Source organism: Mercenaria mercenaria, chromosome 15 (genome assembly GCF_021730395.1).
Source record: "Mercenaria mercenaria strain notata chromosome 15, MADL_Memer_1, whole genome shotgun sequence".
NCBI lineage: Eukaryota > Metazoa > Mollusca > Bivalvia > Venerida > Veneridae > Mercenaria > Mercenaria mercenaria.
The window spans coordinates 55,636,267-55,657,827 of NC_069375.1; the positions used below are offsets into that span (position 1 = coordinate 55,636,267).

The 21,561-nt window shown below is 35.7% G+C and overlaps 1 protein-coding gene across 1 annotated transcript in view; it reads left to right on the forward strand.

Moving 5' to 3' along the window:
* The window catches only part of LOC123555153 (uncharacterized), a 92,055-nt gene that overhangs the window by 13,844 nt on the left and 56,650 nt on the right, over nucleotides 1–21,561 (forward strand). Inside the window, exons 6-16 of the mRNA XM_053525307.1 lie at nucleotides 3,913–4,059; nucleotides 6,803–6,920; nucleotides 8,468–8,679; nucleotides 9,795–9,860; nucleotides 11,559–11,699; nucleotides 12,560–12,671; nucleotides 16,726–16,937; nucleotides 17,706–17,738; nucleotides 18,497–18,602; nucleotides 20,465–20,625; nucleotides 20,997–21,104. Coding sequence (XP_053381282.1) covers nucleotides 3,913–4,059; nucleotides 6,803–6,920; nucleotides 8,468–8,679; nucleotides 9,795–9,860; nucleotides 11,559–11,699; nucleotides 12,560–12,671; nucleotides 16,726–16,937; nucleotides 17,706–17,738; nucleotides 18,497–18,602; nucleotides 20,465–20,625; nucleotides 20,997–21,104 — 1,416 coding nt within the window. The remainder of the gene's footprint in view (nucleotides 1–3,912; nucleotides 4,060–6,802; nucleotides 6,921–8,467; nucleotides 8,680–9,794; nucleotides 9,861–11,558; nucleotides 11,700–12,559; nucleotides 12,672–16,725; nucleotides 16,938–17,705; nucleotides 17,739–18,496; nucleotides 18,603–20,464; nucleotides 20,626–20,996; nucleotides 21,105–21,561) is intronic.

Here is a 21,561-nt window from a genome sequence, read left to right on the forward strand (position 1 = left end):
CTCAGTCAGAATTGCAGCGGGCGGTTGCTGAGAAATACCTCAGAAAAGAAAAATAAGCAAGATATTAATGTTAAATACTCAAAGGGAAATAACTATGTGAAGAATATGAAGATAATATGCGTATCTCCTCTTGAGATTGAAACTTCTTATGAATGTTAAGAAATACACCGGACATGGCTGCCAATATACTTACTAATGTTGAAAGAAATAACGAAGGTAGATAACTCAATGGAAAATTCAAAACTAGAACAAGAAGATAAAATACTAATCTCTTGGGAGTGAAACATCTTATGAAGTTTCGCTAAATTCAAGCTGGTTGTTGCTGATTAATACGATACTCTATTATACCAATACTGAATAACCAAAGGGTAATGACTCAGTGAAAAGTTATCGAACAGGGTCTTGAAGATAATATGCACACCTCTTTCCTATGAAGTTTAGCTCAATTCCAGCCAGTGGACGGACGAAGCCCCTTTCGGGAAGCATAATACGGATATCGACAGACCCCGGATCTGATATCGCGCAGTATTGAAGCACAAATAGTTATATTAACATTTATTTCAGCAGTTTTTAGCTCGACCACGGGTGGTAAACGCGCAATCCAATTCCCACTGGGAATACGCTAAAAATGGGTTGCGCGACTTCCGGTGCTGGTGTTGCGCATCAATATATACAAAATCGAGGTAGGTGGGTTTTTGTTTTTGTAAATAATTACACATTTACGAGTGCTTTCGAAAAAAGCAAAATGCTATTCGACACAAAAATGAATAAGGATCATATGTATGAAATACCAACTTATTAATTTAAGAATCGGCTCTGTTATCACGAAAACTCTGATGGCTCGAGCTGTCAAAAAAGCATGGAATCATGAAAAATGCAAATTTTCTAACTCTTGTGCCTTCTTTCTGGAAATGTGACGCTTCGAATGATCAAACATATGTAAAACAGTCATGAATATTACATACAGTTGAATGAAATGTTGCTTTTGGGGGAAAGATTGGCAAAAAAATAATCGGGAATGGGGTTGCTCCCCGGGAATGGAGTTGCGCGTATACATTATACACATTATGATTTATATGAGCAACTCCATTCCCGGTGCGCAACCCCATTCCCGATGATTATTTTGTCAATTATGTCCCCGTAAGCAGGATTTGAAACAAATAATTTTGATATTCGTTACTTTATAACAGTTGAGTTATCATAAAAAGCATCAGATGTCCTCAGATTAGGCATATGAGGTCAGAAACTGCCATTTTTGTTGATTTCATACTTTTTTCACGTTTCGTGTCGCCAGAGTTTTTGTGATAATAGAGCCGAATCATAAATTACAAACCAGATATTTTACACATATGATGTATTATCATATCTGTGTCGAATAGCATTTTGCTTTTTTCGAGAAAATTTATTCTTGTCTCGTACTAAGCAAAATTATAACTTCACATACCTCAATTTCGTCTTTTTTACGCGCAACACCTGCACCGGACGTTGCGCAACCCATTTTAAGCGTATTCCCGGCGGGAATTGGATTGCGCGTTTACCACCCGTGTCGACTGTTCGAAGAATATGGGAGCTATGTAACGCCGCATAGCAGCATCGCCGCATAAACGTGTTTTTTTTTTCGTTTATGCGGTGATTTTCAACGCATAAACGTTTATGCGGCGACGCTTAACGCATAAAGCAGAAATTGCTTATATGGGGCGCAACTGTGCCTTTTTGCCACATAAAGAGGATTAACTTAACCATTTATTTTAAAGCTAAAAAATAGAGTTCTAATATTTCAACAAAAACGATGGTGATGACGTTGATGATGATGATAATTATGATGATGTTGGCGTTGGTAATGATGATGGTGGTGGGGATGATGATGATGGTGGTGGTTGTGATTGTGGAGATGATGGTGGTGGTTGTGATTGTGGAGATGATGGTGGTGGTTGTGATGATGTTGTTGATTATGATGATGATTAAGATTAGGGCGTAGCATATTACTGTCATTTTGAAAAAATACGGGAATGATGATGATGTTGATAATTATAATGATGATGGTTGTGGGGATGATGATGGTGGTGGTGGTGGTTGTGATTTTGGTGATGATGATCGTGGTTGTGATGATGTTGTTGATTATGATGATGATTAAGATTAGGGCGTAGTATATTACTGTCATTTTGAAAAAAATACGGGAAAAGTAGGCAGGCAAATTGGTCAAATTTAAGGTAATATTTTAAAGTTGAGCCAAAATTGAAAGTTGAAAATAAATTATTACTCCCCTTGGAGTGTTCACATCTACATTTTCTTGGTTACAAATGACTAGTGCATAAAACACACTCAATGAAAGAAAGACATCCATGATGACCCTATATCAGTCATCTGAGTCCTCTTGTTCAAGTGCCCAAAACTAATGTTGTGTTGAAATTTTTGGAAACAATGTAATCTTCAAAAGTTTTCCTTTCGTTGCCCTGGTAACCAGAGATATACGCTGATGACCTAGAGGTGAATAAATTTCACAATCGCACAATTACCAGTGGTTCTTGACAAGGAAATAATTCTTAGCTCATCTGAGCACAAAGAGCACATGTGGAGCTGTGAGGATTGTTGGATTTGTTTGTCCGTCATTAACAATTGACTTTTCTAGAAACGTTTGAAATGACGTTGAAAGTGTGCATTGTCAAGGGTACATGCCCGTCAGTCTGACAAAAAGGCGAGAATATATGTTACGTCATACGACGATTCAATTTTCTGATTGTCCCAAATGACGGTGATGTGCGTTGTCGTAACATATATTCCCGCCTTTAGTTGGGCCAAACGTCATTTCAAACGTTTTTGCAGAAAGATCAATTAGTTTGGTTCACATTTAAACCGATCTTACTAAATCTTTATCAGAATTTACGTCTCTAAAAGTCTAGTTCAAAGCTTGGTTAAGTGGACACAAAAAACTAAGTCCGATCTTGATGAAACTTTATCAACCACTATTGTACTAGTAGGTACCCCCGATTTTTTTCTCATAAATTTCTTCCTGAGGTAATTTTCTATAATCATGCCAAGTTTAAGAAAATTCTATAGAACAGTTTGTAATTTTCCTTCTTTGTCTATATGAAAAAACACGAAACTCCCGAAATCGTCTTTAATTGGTTTTTTATGCGGCAAAAGTGTGCCTTTTTGCCACATAAGAAAGTCCTGTTTATGCGTTGAAAATCTCCGCATAAACGAAAAAAACACGTTTATGCGGCGATGCTGTTATGCGGCGTTACAGAGCTATCCTACTCGCCCCGGCGTCGGCGTAAGCGTTAGCGTTAGCGTGAGCGTCACACAAATGTTAAAGTTTGCGTACCACCCCAAATATTTTCAAAGTCCATTGAGATATTGCTTTCATATTTTGCATACTTGTTTAGCACTATGACCCCAGTCTGTAAAAAGGAGGAGGCAACTCTATCAAGCATTTTGACTGAATTGTGGCCCCTTTTTCGACTTAGAATAAATGTTAAAGTTTGCGTACCATCCCAAATATTTTCAAAGTCCATTGAGGTATTGCTTTCATATTTTGCATACTTGTTTACCATCATGACCCCAGTTTGTAAAAAGGAGGAAGCAACTCTATCAAGCATTTTGACTGAATTATGGCCCCTTTTCGATTTTGAATATGCTTATAGTAATGTTAAAGTTTTACTCCTTGCTTATATTATACTATCAAGCACTGAGAATAGTCGAGTGCGCTGTCCACTGACAGCTCTTGTTTTTCAGCTTAATAAGAATATTGAAATACAGATGATCTCTTTTTAAGCAATATCATGATAAATCTTGGTTAGCTAAAACTGTGTAATTTATAGTTTTACTTGTAGTGGCCATTTAGCAAAAATTGTGTATTCATCATACACTTGACTTTTAAGATGTATGAATTTTGTTTTTCTTTTAAACCAGCTCTTAATGCGTCATGTCCGGGACTTAAGCCTGACACTCCATGGAATTGTACGGGTCTGACAGCCTGTCCGACGTCCAACCAGGGCACATGCGGTCCCGATAAGCATTGTTGCTTAGCCGGTAAATGCGGAGAAAAATGTCTACCAGGTACCTTTTAAGTAATTGTTCATTGTAAACAGTGTTCATGCGTTTAATTAAATTAATACCTCTGTTAAAGGCGATCAGTATAATCCATGAAATGTCACAAATATGTCTGAAGCCTTTGTTTTATATTGATCAATCGTTCTGATTCCTTGTTAGTGAGCAATCAGTAATTATCTAAGCTGTAGACATGAAATTATTATAAAAAATTCTTGGGTTTCTAACTTTGTTGCCAAACTGAGATAGAGATTAGTAAAAATATACTTGTAAAATTGAAAAAGGGTACTTTTGCTTATATGTTCTTTGTACATTGAAGAGGATGCATTATAATTCTCAGAGACTGGGGAAAAGGGGGAAAGTGTTTTTGTTTTCTGTAAATTGTTGAAACTTAAAAAGTTTTATTTCCTCCATGCATTGTGTATCTCTTGGTTGCGCAGCCATTAAAATTTGTTTATGGACTATTCACTATAAAGCGATACAGAAAAGAATTTCGTTAAATGGAAATAATAGCACAGTTTAATTAAAGTTAACAGGCTATTTGAAGGCTAAAGGCCACCAGTAACCTTCCTCTTTCTTTCCCAATGTGTGCTTAAAGTCTCTTTTTTCTGTGGAGCAGATTCCCCCTTCAAAATTGAAAAGCGCTTGTAATGTATACCGGATGTAAACTGCCTCAGTTATAAAGCTTTTTATTTTACCATCGATAAGTACGTTTCCTCTGGTATACTGGTTAAGAAGGCAGGACAATATTTGAGCCGTCCCATGAGAAAACCAAGATAGTTGCTTTGCGACCAGCAGTCCGATTAGGATCCATGCTGTTCGCTTTTAAAGCCTATTGCAATTAGAGAAACCGTTAGCGAACAGCATGGATCCTAACCAGGCTGCTCTGGATCCATGCTGGTCGCAAAGCCACTTAGTTGGTTTTCTCATGGTGCGGCTCATTTATTGCCGCGGTGGCTTAGGTTTGATTTCCAACTCAGGTGTAATTTTTCTTGATTTCACATTTTTTTAAAAGGTAGTCTGGAAATAAAACCTCATTTTTGTATGTTCATAATAATAATTAGAAACCTTTATTCTAAAGAAAACTCATTTTACCCAAAATCTGAATCCAATACATTTAAGCCAAACGCTTGTTGAAACTAGTCGTCTGATTGGTTCAAATAAAAATACATCGGGGGAAATAACTCGGTTTGTTGAATATGTTTGTGAGATGTTAGGGAACAAGAAACACGTACTTTTTCTTTTAGATTTGGTTATCATAAGCGAACGGTGTGAATGACCTGCTGATAACCAAAACGCACCCATCTACTGACAAATGTAATTATAGGTTATTAGCTTTGTATCGGGAAATATGCACGAGTTCTTCAGTGGAAGTATTGCGCGACTTTAGGAGCGCAATATTCTTCCACTGAAGAACGAGTGCATATTTCCCGATGCAAAGATAATAACCTTTTTATTACATACACATCTACACGTATAAATATAATGCAAATGTCATAAATTTGTTCAATAGCCTGAAAAGGACTGACAATACTGAACTAAATAGAAAAAAATAGTGCAACAGCACACACTGAATTACGTCACGCACCCGATATGAAATTAAGGCGTCAGTGTATGGAAAAATATTGACGTTTCCGGTACCAGTGTAACTTAACGGGGAATAGAAACGAGTATGTAATAATGTCTGTTTCATACATCACAGACGGATGTTCAAAAGTAAAAATGTCCAAGTTACCCATATTTCTTAAGCAATCTGTCACACCGTCAGTAGAAATATGTAACATAGAAGAATGGCTCGTCACGGAAAATAAAATGGCGTTAAGTTTATTTTGCTATTTACCGACTTTGTTTCATGATACTAACTAATTAGAGGCAATAATAAAATTACGTTTAAAAATATATACCTGGTGTCCAGTTTTGTGAAATGCAACAAACGCTCATTATAGGTGATGGCATATAGCACAGAAAGTTTTGAAATATTCGTGACAAATCCGTCACTGAATATCGTCAGAAATCATTTTATCATGTGACAGACACTAATCCGTAGATTGTAAGAAATCATTGCATCCTGTGACAGACACTAAATCATTACTCGCAATTGTTCTGATGGTTTAAATAATTTTTTTTTTCACTGAGACATTATGAAATGTTAAGATTGAAAGTGTTTTTCAAGGGTAAAAGATTTCCCATTAACAGAATGTGTACGGAAATTTAAACGTTCAAAAGTATAAAAGTGAAGTAATTAAATGTTATGTATCTTGTAAATAAGTGAGGCGAACTATCGGGGTTTCTTTTAGCATTTTCTAGTGTTATGTATGTTGAGGTAATATATTTACAAGAAAAAATGTACATTTCTCCGCGCTGGGATTATTTTTATTTATAACAACATTTAAATTTTACTTGGAATAACTGATACTATTATGGTTATCTCAGGTTTTACATTTAGACCAAGTGCGGCTGAAATTAAAATTTTAGTAAAAAACATATAGGTATTATCAAATATCTGGCTGTTCTGTTTTATAATATGGTACATAAGTTTGTGAATTTTGGTTATATATATTTTTTTCGCCCATTTTAAGTAAATGACAAATAGTAGTGTTCTAAAAATAGTCAAAGTACAACAGCATAGCACCCGATACTTTTGAATATTGTTTTTATTTTATCATATCTGAAAGAACATACAAGCAAAACTTTATAAAACAAATGTTTGCGCTAAAAGGTCTTTAACAACTATTTTTGTTGTGTTTTACAGATCTGAGTATCTGCGTAGATACGAGCAGAATTCTCCAAACTGTAATAGCAAACTTTGATACATGTCTGGTGAAAATACAGGATGTTCTCACCGCGACAACGTTCGATAAATATTGTGGGTAAGTATAGCCAATATAAAATATGGATGAAGAGAGGCCTAGAGGAGATTTCTTGACAACAAATCTTCGATTTTCTAGGGACTGCATCTTGATGCGACACCATCACCCACGATTATGTTGCACCTAAGATGTTCCTTTAATCATTTCTAAGGAAATTGTCTCTGGAACTCTCATGCACACAGACACCCAATTAGGGACTGGACTATATATGATGCAGTGTTTTTCGTGATGCATTTGGAACAAGTTTTCTCTCGCTTTGAATAAAGGAAACCTTAAACCCGGAAAAAAATCCCACAAACTCAGTTTGACTGAATCGAACAAAATACCTTTCCTGGGGTGATTTTAGCCTTGCTGAGCTCTTTCTCGATTTACAAGTAGATAAACTTACAAGTAGGGCTATTGTTATTACCCCTATTTCGGCATTTGTTTCTTAGACACATTTGTATTTGTCTTTATGAGATGACATTACAGGACAAGCTCTATAACCTTATCTTGTCATTCTAAATAGTTTGCCCACTTTTAACGTAGAAAGTTTTGATGAAAGCCTTGCATGTAATGAGGTTTCTCAGAAACTCAGAAGCTTCTTCCCAAATGCTTTCAAAAGTTCAAATGTTCAAGATATCCTCACAAGAGGTTTCAAAAATCTGTCTTTGATAAACTTAATTTAACGATAATTGGAGAAAACATGTAAAAGAGAAAAACGTGGATTTTAACCTCCTGTCCAGATTGAGCAGGTTGGAGATGGTTTGATGGGATCTGGCTTTGTCAAACTTAATTATACGATAATTGGAGAAAGCATGAAAAAAAAAACGTGGATTTTAACCTTCTGTCTAGATTGAGCAGGGCTGGAGATAATGTGTTGGGGTTGGGGGAAGGGAGGAGGCGCGATTGGGAGGGAGTGGTAATTTGGCCTTATTTTCGGGATGACTCTGTCCATTTATCATTATGTTTATAATGGAGTTAAATAAGACTTTCGTAGATGCAAGTATGCAATACTGTGCTAGATTTCTTAATATGAATGACATGTTTTACAAATAAACAAGGTCATCTCATGACCATTTAACAACAACCAGTATGTTGAGTTTTCTCTCCCAGTAGCGGTCAGAAAAGGAAGCTACGCTATATGGCGTAGCGTATTTTATGGCAGGTGTTTGGTTGTACTATCCGTCAGGAATATGACGGCATTTCTGGAATTTAGTTCAGCCTAAAACTGGTCCAGTTCACTTTCTTGTCGGAAGATTTTTCACTGAATTATTGCTCTTTTAATACTAAATTAGTACCTTATGCCTAGTCAGTAAATTTTACTTTTGCTGTTTTAATATGAATAATCATATTTCAAAGAACATCCATTGGTTTTACCGATGTTTTCTAAATGTAAATATCATAATTTTGTTAAATTCTTATTATCAAATCTTCATTGATAAATCAAATGATTTAGTTCTTTAACTTGATATTTAAAACGCATTTTTTTTTGTATTATTAAGAATGATTTGCCGAAATATTAATTGATCACATCGAAAGGACTATAACTTTGCGTCTATCTTTAGCTCGCTCTTGGGCGGATTACAGTGCGTTTCCGAAAAACTGACGCAAGGTTTCACAGACCCTATATACAGTAGCCTGTGTTTCCGAAGAATGATGAGGTATATGGCTAAATCTCCACAAGTTATTTTTGATGAAATAGAAAAGTATATGAAAGCATTTGGACAACCGTTCAACATAAACCAAACCTTTGTATCCAATTCTGGAAAATGTCCAGGTAAAATTATTTCACTTTGTATTTCTTGCACACCGGACTGGCGTTTCCGGTGATTTTACCAATTCTGGCAAAACCCATCTGACACCTCCCATGCCAGATGACTCTCGTGCTGTTAATGACAACTAGTGGTTCATGCACTGATAATATATAGTTTATGTAAAAATACGAAACAAAGCAGGTACCTTGATAGTTTCTGTCCGTTCCTTATAGTATATTTCTCGATTCAAAATGCGTTAGTTTACCGTAAGAACATAACGTTACGCTACAATTGATAAAATAAAAGTGGAACTTTGTTATGATGCATAACGCAAAACATCATGACGTCACGTCTGCTTACGGACGTTAATTTCCCGCGCTCTACTACAAGAAAGAGTGCTACAAAGAAAGTATTATTTGTAAAATACGGTATGCAAGAAAAAAAATCTGCCAGAATAAAATGCTAACATGTATACGATATGCAAGAAAAAATATCAGTCATGTGTGTACGTATTGGATAGAAATATCCGTCCCTCGGCCACCTGCGCATGGGCGGTAATTCGGCAAGCCTCATTACCGTCCAATGCGCAGGTGCCCTCGGGGCGGATATTTCTATCTGATTCGTAAACACATGACAGATATTATTATTAATCACGCACATCTCGTAGTCAGTGTTTGGTGTAAGATTTTAGTACACACTTTTAGCGCTCGTTGTGCATTTTTGTTTTAATGTCTTGTGACCGAGCAAAGCCGGTTGTGTTTGCAACTTCCTTTTCATGAAAGGAAACAGACTTAGAAATTATTTATCTATCATAGTATTCTTCATATGGCTACTATGGCCTATTGGATAAGGCACCTGCTCCGCAGTTGGGAGGTCATAGGTTAGAGCCCTGTCAGAGGCGGGCCTTGTTACTGAATCGGAAAGTAATGCTGTTCAAGTATGTAGGTGTCTGATAAGCCAACTTGGCTGGCCCTTTCAGTATGGGTGATACTATAATAAAGAAACACTTTACTTTTTAACTGATTCAGTTAATCGCAGACAGCAGTTGCTTTTTACATCGAAGTGTTTCGTCTGCACCGTCTGTATATGCGATACAAATATTAAATGCTACCATTATGAGTTTTCTCTTGTCATACAGTTCCTGGCGGTGATGATGATGATGATGACAGTAAAGACAAAGATGACGATGAAGACGAAGATAAAGGTAATACTCATAATTGTGATGTTTAAAAGGTTTGTTAAAGAAGAATGCCAGAAGTCCACTAACTTAAACCTTAGGCCTGCTGGCGGCAAGCGATCAGTGCAAACCAAGATCAGCCTTAACGTCCGTGCAGGGTGATCATGGTCTGCACTTTTTGCTATTCAGTCAGTAAATTTTCAGTGAACACCCCTTTAATAATAAGTGGTTAAACTGTTTAAATCGAATGACAGATCAGTCCATTTTAGAAGTTAAGCAGGGTAAAGGTAAAGCAGAAACACACAGCCAATGAAACATGCCCTTTTGGCACTGCCTTATAGAAACAACAGCATTGCATATTATAAATTACAAAATCATTTTGAATGCTCGTTTAGAAACACTAGCTACATATTATTCTACGGCTGTATACTTCTCACTTTCATTCAACGATTTACATTTGGACCGGGCAACGGCACAGCATATTTCCGTATTAGAAAAGATAAATTGTCCATATTTTATTGTTCAAAATTTGATAGGACTTTTCATGCTAAATTAAACTTATTCATGAGGCTTAACGTCATTAAACACTAGGCGCACTGTACTTTTTGTATATACGCAATCCCGTATGTAGTGTTAGTTTCAAATATTAGCGCCAGGGGAGATAATCGCTCTTGGGGGTTTGGTAAGTAGGAACAAAAGGTACGAGAGAAAATGCCAATGTTCATGCTATCCCTATCCGTGCACTCTCACCGATGTAGGTTCGAGTCTCACTCGGGGCGAACATTATTTCATGTGACACCCATCCAGCTGGCATATACGGAATGTCGGTGGTTCTACTAAGGTGCCCGTCCGTAAGGAAAAATTGCCTGGAAGGGCACATAGGGTCTTCCGCCACCGTCAGAACTAGGCAATCGCCTTAAGACCAATAATTGTGCCGTCAGAACTAGGCAATCGCCTTATGACCAATAATAACAAACATTATCTAAGATTCGATATCCATACATGCAACGCTCTTGATCACTGAAATAGATATACATAACTGAGCCGCGCCATGAGAAAACCAACATAGTGGCTTTGCGACCAACATGGATCCAGACCAGCCTGCGCATCCGCGCAGTCTGGTCAGGATCCATGCTGTTCGCTTTCAAAGCCTATTGCTATTAGAGAAACTGTTAGCGAACAGCATGGATCCTGACCAGACTGCGCGGATGCGCAGGCTGGTCTGGATCCATGCTGGTCGCAAAGCCACTATGTTGGTTTTCTCATGGCACGGCTCAATTATATATCATTTCATGGCATTTTAATTTTAAAAAATCGTCATTTTATAAGCTTTGTTTCATAAAGCAGAGGCTGCTGTGTCACTATCCAAACATCTACGTTGTCAAATCAAGATTGTTTGAATATATTGACAGGATAAAGATTATATTAGCATACATATATCTGTAACTACAGCACTATATTGTTGCCCAGCCTTTCATTTGTCAGCTCATGCTAGTACTAATGCTAATACATGGTCTTTTTCCAGTGAGAGATCGCCACTGACATGTATTTGCTTTGAAACAGTTACAAATGGACAATGAGGTCAATTGTCAATAAACTTGTGTTCTTATAATTAGACAGTAATGGCCCAGTGTCGTATGCCAAGAGCAAATAATATACGCATTAGACTTGTCACTGAACCATATACATTTTATAAACATTTTAATAATTACTTTCTTTTTTTAGACTGGAACTCTTCTTGTCCAAAAATGGACGATGAAGGCGGTCTATGCCCAGCTACAGAATGTACCACAGATTCCGAATGTGGGACAGATAAACCTAAGTGTTGCAGCCTTGGTAGAGAGGAGTGCCGCACCTGTATGCCAGGTATTGCTAAATAAATTCGTAGTAGGGGCCGCTCTGGCCGAGTGATTAAGGTCGCTGACTTCAAGTCACTTACCGCTCATCGATGTGGGTTCGAGCCTAAGCCGGGGCGTTGAATTCTTCATGTGAGGAAGCCATCCAGCTGGCTTACGGAAGGTCGGTGGTTCTACCCAGGTGCCCGCTCGTGATGAAATAATGCACGGAGGGGAACCGGGGGTCTTCCTCTACCATCGAAGCTGGAAAGTCGCCATATGACCTTTGATGGTGTCGATGCGACACAGCAACAAAAAATATATTCGTTTCTTTGCAAGATTTATTTGATCCGTGCCATGAGAAAACCAACATAATGCACTATGTTGGTTTTCTCATGATGCAGCTCATTTATAGTTCTCAAATAAAAAATCAGCATATTATTCTTAGAGAGTTTGCAGAATATTTTTTGTTGTGTGTTGCTATAACGCTTGAATCTTTAAGTCAAAGACTAAAAACAGCATACTTCACTTCATACATTGAGCGGTTGAAAGCGTTTTAATATTATGATTTCTTTCATCATCTCAGTCGTATTTGTATATGGCATGTTTTCACGATCTATATTTGCCATTTGAATGACAATTAAAATAACTTCATCAAATTTTGCTTTAAGACTCTCTACCTGACACTGCAAAATGTTTGGCAAAACAGCACGCCAAACATCTGCATTTAAGATATACATTACAACAGTATGAAAGGGGAATTGCGGGTTATATTCTGTAGCAATAATCTTAAGATAAAATCTTACTTTTTGTAAGCAAATTACTGTTCGTGAATTCAGGTAAGAGTAAACATTCCGAAAAATGAAATGCGCATGCTTCTATAATACATAGATTTCAAGCAGTGTGGCAGTATAGAACTGGTCATTGCTAGCCCAAAAGTAGCAGCCTGTCTTCCCAAGCTTCTCCAGTTAGGACAGATTAGAAACTACAATCAATATTGCAGGTATGTTGTTAGTGTCATTATCATATTTAGTGTGATCATCATAGTTAGTTTGATCATCAAAGTTTTTTTTGTCATCATATCTATAACATCTTGTATAAAATTGTTAAGGATGTTTAAAGATAAGCTGTTTGTCACGAACACTTCTTTATGTCTTAAAACTCAGATTTCACATGTACATGTCGTATTACTTGAAATAATGTAGGGTGTAACAGGTGAAAATTATTTTAGTATATATGTTACGCGCATATAGCCAATCTGCGCATTTGGTAAATCGCGCAGCGCAAATAACCAATTTGTTATCTGCGCAACGATTTGTAAATCGGGCAACCTTATATATTTCTTATATGCGCAGGGCAACTGTCTTGCGCGTTTGGTAAATGAGTCTGCGCTTTTAACATATGGATGATATCTCCCGATAAAATTGAATATCATGAGAGTGTTAGACTTGTAGGTCTACATAAAATTGTAAAACTGACGGTGATCAGGCACGCGTAAAGGTGTGAATTTGTAAAGAAAAAGAAAAACATTTTTTAAAGTAAATGAGCGTATTTATGCGGTAATTTCAATGAGATTCTCACGTCCCTGGTAGTTAATGGCCTATAAATTTCTGTTGACGACGGTATTAAGAGTCATTTGTCATAGGTGTTAAAAAACGTTAAAATGATACAAAATATCCCAAGTATATTTAATAACACAAGTATTTTTTTTATTTATTTTATACTTTTTTTAACTTTTAAACGCCGTAGCCTGTGCGGGATGTCGATCCTGCGCTAATAGAAAATCTGGAAATTACTCCGATAATATGCATATCTGCCATAAACCCTGCTAACTTTTACATTGTTTAACAATTACAGACTGATATTGCAAATCTTGGTTTTAAAAATGTGTCATAAATTTATTTCAACATCATTAAATTCATGGGAGTCGGTCACCTGGTTTCAATACCTGCAATATGATACAATATGCAATAAAACTCAAACATGCGTGAAGGTGTGATTTCCTTCGGATAGCCACATCGTCCTCTCTATTCTTTTTATAACTAAAGTATTTTACTTCATTCGATCACACGCAGTCATTTTATACCGAATATAGAACATAAAGGAGACTTACATAACAGACTGAATTGCCACACACTTACCACATTTCACCATATCGCTTTTCTTTTCATCATATTGAAAAAGCGCAATTCTTTTTTACCGACGTGAGCATATCTCTTGATATGGCCAAGATTAAAAATAAAACAAAAATAAGCAGAATTAAAAGACGAACTAACAGATCTTTTATACTTATATAATTGTTTAATGTTTTATAGTGAGATAAATAGAATGAATAACTAATAAAATTCCTCAAAATGTGAACGAAATTTTACATTTTGTAGGTGTGCAAGATGTGTGTCCTGCGCTAATAGAAGTCTGAAAATTACTCCAATAACTTGAATATCTTTTATAAACCATTTTAACTTTTACTTCGTTTTTCGATTACAATCTAAAAATGTAGCTTTTGAAAATCTGAATATAATGTTTCATCCGTAGCCTGCGCGGGATGTTGTTCCTGTGCTAATAGCAATTTCTGAACTGACGTTGATATTTCAAACATATTTCAATTCTAAAAGATACTATTTATGTTACTTCATAAAAATGTTTTCGGAGTAGAAAAAAAATAGAAAGAAGCGTGATTTCCGTCATAACGAGAGCGAAATATTACATTTGTTATCTGTGCAAGATGTGTTTGCCCTGCGCTAATAAAAACTCTGGAAATAATCCTGATAACTATGATTTCTTTCATAAACCATGCTAACTTTATCATTGTTTTATGATTACAGGCTGAAATTGTAGCTTTTGCCAAATGAATATTTTGTTACATCTGTATCCTGCGCGGGATGTCGGTCCTGCGCTAATAGCAAATCCTGAAATGACGTCGATATTTCAAACATATTTCAATTCTAAAAGATACCATTTATGTAACTTCTTAAAAAATGTTTTCAGAGTAGAAAATAATTAGAAAGAAAACGGATTTTCGTCATAACGAGAACGAAATATTACATTTGTTATCTGCGCAAGAGTTAAAGTTAACATAGTTTATGAGAAACATTCAAGTTATCAGAGTAATTTCCAGATTTATTATTAGCGCAGACACACATCTTGCGCGGATAAAAAATGTAATATTTCGTTCTCGTTATGACAGAAATCACTCTTTTTCTATTCATTTTTCTACAGTATTCATTTGAAAGTTACATAAATAGTATGTTTTATGAATGAAATATGTCTGAAATACAGTGTAATTTCAAACTTTGCTATTAGCGCAGGACCGACCTGCCACGCAAGTTACAGGTGTAACATTATAGATCCATTTTGATTTGTAAAAAAAACCTATAGTTTTAGTCTGTAATCGTAAATCAAAGTAAAAGTTAATATGATTTATAAAAGATATTCAAGTTATCAGAGTAATTTCCAGATTTATTATTAGCGCAGACACACATCTTGCGCGGATAAAAAATGTAATATTTCGTTCTCGTTATGACAGAAATCACTCTTATTCTATTCATTTTTCTACAGTATTCATTTGAAAGTTACATAAATAGTATGTTTTATGAATGAAATATGTCTGAAATACAGTGTAATTTCAAACTTTGCTATTAGCGCAGGACCGACCTGCCACGCAAGTTACAGGTGTAACATTATAGATCCATTTTGATTTGTAAAAAACCCTATAGTTTTAGTCTGTAATCGTTAATCAAAGTAAAAGTTAATATGATTTATAAAAGATATTCAAGTTATCAGAGTAATTTCCATATTTTTTATTATTAGCGCAGACACACATCTTGCGCGGATAAAAAATGTAATATTTCGTTCTCGTTATGACAGAAATCACTCTTTTTCTATTCATTTTTCTACAGTATTCATTTGAAAGTTACGTAAATAGTATGTTTTATGAATGAAATATATCTGAAATACAGTGTAATTTCAAACTTTACTATTAGCGCAGGACCGACCTCCCACGTAAGTTGCAGGTGTAACATTATAGATCCATTTAGATTTGTAAAAAAACTCTATAGTTTTAGTCTGAAATCAAAGGCCTACTCTTTATTCAATCGATTTTGTAGTATAAAATAATAATAATAATAATAATAATAAATATATAGATAAAATCTGTAAGAATTTTCTTTCAATTCTGTGACTTTTTTATTTCATCTTTTATCTTAGACATGTTGAGAGGTATGCTCCCGTTGGTAGAAAGAACATTCTTGGGAAATTTCAAGACATTTCAATATAATAAAAACGATATTTTGCTAAGTGTGTGCTCGGGTGAAGTAGAAAATTATAAAAATAGCCTAAAACATACCAGGGGACGACGTGTGCAAGCTGGAGGAAATCACACCTTCACGCATGTTTGGGTTTTATTGCATCTTGTATAAGATTGGAGGTATTGAAACCTGGTGACCGACTGCCGTGAATTTACTGATGTAGAAACAAATTTATGACACGTAATTTAAGTACCGAGATATTCAGCATTTGACATCTATATTTATTAATAAATTGACCAACTGCATGATTTATCAAACACAAAATGCAAATTTCTGATATATAAAGTTACATTTGTTATTTGCGCTGCGCATTTGGTAAATCGGGCAGGTTAAATTTATCCTGCGCAACGATTGGTAAATCGTTGCGCATATAACCAACGTACAAAAATTTGTTATATGCGCTGCGCGTTTGGTAAATAGCGCAGATTGGTTATATGCGCTCAACATATATATTTCCGATTAAAACTGAATATGAATCGTGCCAAGAGAAAACAATCATAGTGGCTTTGTGACCGGCATGGATTCATTTCAGTCTGCGCATCCGCGCAGTCTGGTCAGGATTCATGATGCTCGCTTTCAAAGCTTATTGCAATTAGACAAATCGTTAGCAAACAGCATGGATCCAGACCAGCCTGCGCGGATGCGCAGGCTGCTCTGGATCCATGCTGTTCGTAAAGCCACTATGTTGGTTTTCTCATGACCCGGCTCATATAATAAAATATGTCAAATGTTTGCGTACATTGTCTTCAGTGTTATATGGGATGCATTCGACTGCTTAGCGGAAAATATCATGCCAGATGCTGCAAATAAGGACTTGTGTTTAAAAAGAATGGCAGTATATGTGCAGCAGTCACCATTTGAAATTATAAAAACAATTATAAGCGCATTGCAAGGAATGTCACAGGGCGTAAGTGGTGTAGAAATGCTGTCAAGATACGCCAGAGGTACCGCCGAATGTAAAGGTAAAGTAGGAACGTTAAAGTAAGCAAAATATTAAAACGTTACGAAAATGTGTTGGAAAAAAGATATTTCCTACGCTTAAAAATAAGGTTCTGTACTTATACAAGTGCATATTGAAGGTGTATAAATAACGTTTTGAATTTTCACACAATGGAAGCTAAAAAATATAATCATGTACTTCGAACCGGTACAAGTAGGCACATGAATTTGCAGTCTTAGTCATATTATTTTGTATGTACCATGTCAACAGAAAAATTGCGATTTCATACTTTAATAAAAGGATTGCATTCTATATCAGAATGTTTCAACAGATTTTGAATGACTCTAGAAATTCATAAAGATCTTGCTTCCAATTGGTGGTTTTATTTTCATGTTTAGTTGATTTTCTGTTTGGATATTATGCTTTTTCTTATTTAAACTGGGAAAGTCTATTTCTGGATTGGGGGATACTTCCCTATCAAGTATCTTTGACTGTGTAGTATGAGATAGCAAGATATTCTGTTTTAGCTGATTTATTTCATCTTCCATATTTCTCAATCTTGCTTGTGTTTCTTGACTATACACGTTCAGCCGCACTTGAAACCAAATGGAGAAATTTTGAACTTTTGTGTTGAATTAAACGCGTGTATCGACTCGATTAAATATTGTGGCCCTTTTTATGTATCATGTATTTCAGTCGCAAACTCGCTTATGTATGTAGGACCAACGCTATAATTAATAATACTTATGTAATATTTACGTCAATGCAATTTCTATGTTTTTGTTTGTAGAAAGTCCACTTTATGAGGCTCCTGAACGTCCAGGTATGTGCAGAAAATAATTGATTAGTCAATTCTGAAAGGAATTTTTAAATGAGAGTGCATGTAGAACGTTACACAAAAAGCTATTACTTTAATAACTACATATCTGTACTTGAAAATGGAGTTTTATTAAGCAAGAGCATGTCTACGAAACCATCTGTCGTGATTGCCATTACTTTTTGTAAAGACAAAAACGCATCTTTATATAGTCAGTTAATAGAAAACATTTGCCGTAATTTGTATGTTTTATTCTAAAGCGTGAATTATCAGAAAAAATCCTGACAGTTTGTAGCATTTTTGCAACTGTATTTGACATTAGGTAGGTACACAGCACCTATGATTAAAGCTTGGAGTTGCGTCTTATATCATAGAAAGAAAAGAATGATATAACAAAATTTAGATGCAATAACCACCTCCACAGCAACAAACTTTGCAAACAACAGAAATGAACAGCTGCCAAGCATCTTGAGTCTCAGTAAAGTAGCAGTGCCGGTATATAAAACCAGTGAATAACTATAATTCCTCATCGGAATACAGATGGTTTAGAATACGAGTTAAACCTCTCACAATTTATAGCATGTATTTTTGATGTCTGGTGTCAATATAAATTAGTAACGTGACCAGACTCCAAACACCACAATCTGATTGGCTGATACTGAGCTGATGAAACTTTAAATTGACCAATACAAAGACTGCATTCTGAGACAGTTGTTAAAACTTTAAAGCTTGAAACAGAATTAATAGCTGTATTCGTATTGCAGTCCCTGATGATGTAAAAGTGTGTTTTAACAAGGAAAGAATAATGGGTGCCGCTGGACAATGTGGAAGAATAACGGGAAGTTCAAGGGCGACGAATGAGGCATGTGGGTATGTATAAATTACTATTTAGGTCCACCTGATGGGAGAAGCTGGAGCATTAGACGATTGATCAGGAGGTCATTAGTTCGGTTAGTGATTAAGTTAAGTGACCGGCATTACGTAATTGAAATACTTTTGAAAATTGCATTTACCCTGAACGAAGCAAATGGGTATATATTGGATAACAATTTTGTAATTAAACATTTGATAAACTACGGTAATTGCATATTTTACCATCTTCCGCATGAAAGAAATTTTCTGAAAAGATTTTAAAATAGTAAGGAAAGATTGAAAGAAGCTACCTGTAATGTTACGAATATTATATTATAGAGATTGTGTTGTTAGCTCACCTGAGCCAAAGGGTCATGGTGAGCTTTTGTGACCGCTCAATGTCCGTCGTGCGTCGTGCGTCCGTCAACATTTTCTAAAACAATCTTCTTGAAATCCACTGGGCAGAATTAGACCAAACTTCACAGGAATGATCCTTGGGTGGCCCCCTTTCAAAATTATTGAAAAAATTAATTTCCAAATTTCCATGCAGAACTCTGGTTGCCATGGTAACCGAAAGGAAAAACTTTAAATCGTCTTGCCCAAAACCGCAAGGCCTAGAACCTTGATACCCGGTATTTGGCATGTGACATCATCTAATAGTCCTCTATAAAGATTGTTCAAATTATGCCCCTGGGGTGAAAAGAGGCCCCGCCCCGAGAGTCCCAAGTTTTGTATAAACTTATAGGGAAAAACTTTGAAAATATTCTTTTCTGAAACACAAGACTTAGATATTTGGTATGTAGCATTGCCTTGTGGTTCCCTACCAAAATTGTTCAAATTATTACCTTGGGGTGAAAAGAGGCCCTGCCCTGGGGGTCTCAAATTTTACCTGGACTTATATAGGATTTTTTCAAAAATCTTCTTGTTGAAACTGCAAGGCCTTGGTATGTTGCATTGCCTTGTGGTCCTCTACCAAAATTGTTCAAATTATTACCCTCGGGGGTCTCAAGTTTTACATAGACTTATATTGGGAAACAACTTTAAAAAATCTTCTTGTATGAAACAGCAAGGCATAGGCTTTTGATATTTGGGATGTTGTATTACCTTGTGGTCCTGTACCAAAATTGTTTAAATTATGTCCGTGGGATGAAAAGAGGCCCTGACCTGGGGGTCCCAAGTTTAACATAGACTAATATAAGAAAACAAAATACAAATCTTGTCCTAAAGTTCAAGGCCTAGGCCTTTGATATTTGATGTGTAGTGGATCTCTTACAAGATGTTCAAATTATGCCACTGAGGTGAAAATAGCCCCTGTCTCGGGGGTCACTAGTTATATGAGTTATATAGGAAAAAGTACTGAACAAATATTAGATCATAGTTCCTAGACTGTTTAATTATAATTCCTTGATGACCCAAAGTGATTAAGGGTCACCTGACTGTGACCTTGAACTACTGACCTACTTTCTTGTTGTTTTTTTTTGAGATACCGCCTTGAAATTTGGATGGCATGTACAGTTTTGCACACCAGTCTTAAAACTGACTTTTTTGTGACCATGAATGTGACCTACTCACCTAATTTCTTTATATTTTAGCATCAGTTTATCAATTGAAACATGTGGCTCATATTACTGAGGTGAGCGATCCAGGATCATCATGACTCTCTTGTTTCACATTTTCTGTTATTTTATTTATGATTTGTATATACATAACATTAAAGAAAATGATATACATGTACTACCACTTTGTAAAAATATGTTAAATGTACTAACGTTATTCCATGACTTTTAAAAGAATGGTAGATAATTGTATGCATACAAAGATAAAATATTTATATGATATAACAGAATTATAACAAAAATATGTTATATTATCCTTTGCAGGAATCTTAAGACCTTGATCGAATGTATCGCTGGCAAGTTAGTTCCTGGTCGAGACGCAAACGCAGTAAGAAAGTGTGCCGGTGAAATTTATGAGTTTGTTGAAAAAAATCGCGAACGACTGTCCAATGTCTTTGGAAATTTGAATCCAGAATCATGCGAAGGTAATTATCGCAAAATTTCGGATTTCTTTGTTCTCTACAATTCTGTACGCATTTCACACGTTGTATGGTATAAAACAGTTGAAATGGTAAAGAAAAGTTGCATTAAAAAATAGGTTTTCATGTATGGTAAGATTCTTTTTCTTAAAAAAATAATGAGTTTTTGTCCTTGACATTTCAGATCTTAAGTAACGGATTACAGCAGTATTGTTATAAAAGTTCGTGTACAATTTAAGTGGATGAGAAATTAAGCCTGAAAACTTAACCGTTTTACAAATGTAGTTCGTCAATTAAAGCTAGAACAATAATCTCAGAAGCTGTGTGTTGTTGAAATTCTAATATATATATATCAATGAATTCTTTACCAATTTCAGAGAGAACCTCAGTATGTGGTGGCGACATGAAGCCTCTTGATATAAACTGTACACTGGCTGGATGTCCAGCAAACTACGTCTGTAAAGATGGCTATTGCTGTCCTCAAGGTTTTTTATTTTTTACGTTAAGACAATTAGCAATCATACACGAGGGTCCGGAAAAGAGTTTTATTTTTTTAGTGCGATGTTTTATCAAAGTTATTTTTGTTACAAACCTTCAAAGTATTCCCCCTTTACTGAAACACATTTTTGTAACCTCTGTACCCTCTTGTGAAAAGTATATAAATAGTCTTCTTTTGTATCTGTTTGAGACACTGATAAGTGGCGCAGGACTTGTATTTCTTTTTAGAAAGCCTTGGAAATAAAAAAAAATCACAGGAACTCAGGTCAGGTGATTAAGGCAGATGGTTTACAACTTCCACCTTTTCAGAAGCCATAAAAAAGACTTAATAACCTCACACTTGTGAGAGAAGGCATAGTCGAGAATAAGATTGACTTCTGATCATCCTTTGCCTGGACGTTTTTTATTGTAAAACTTTTTCATTTTCTTCAATACAGAGTTCAT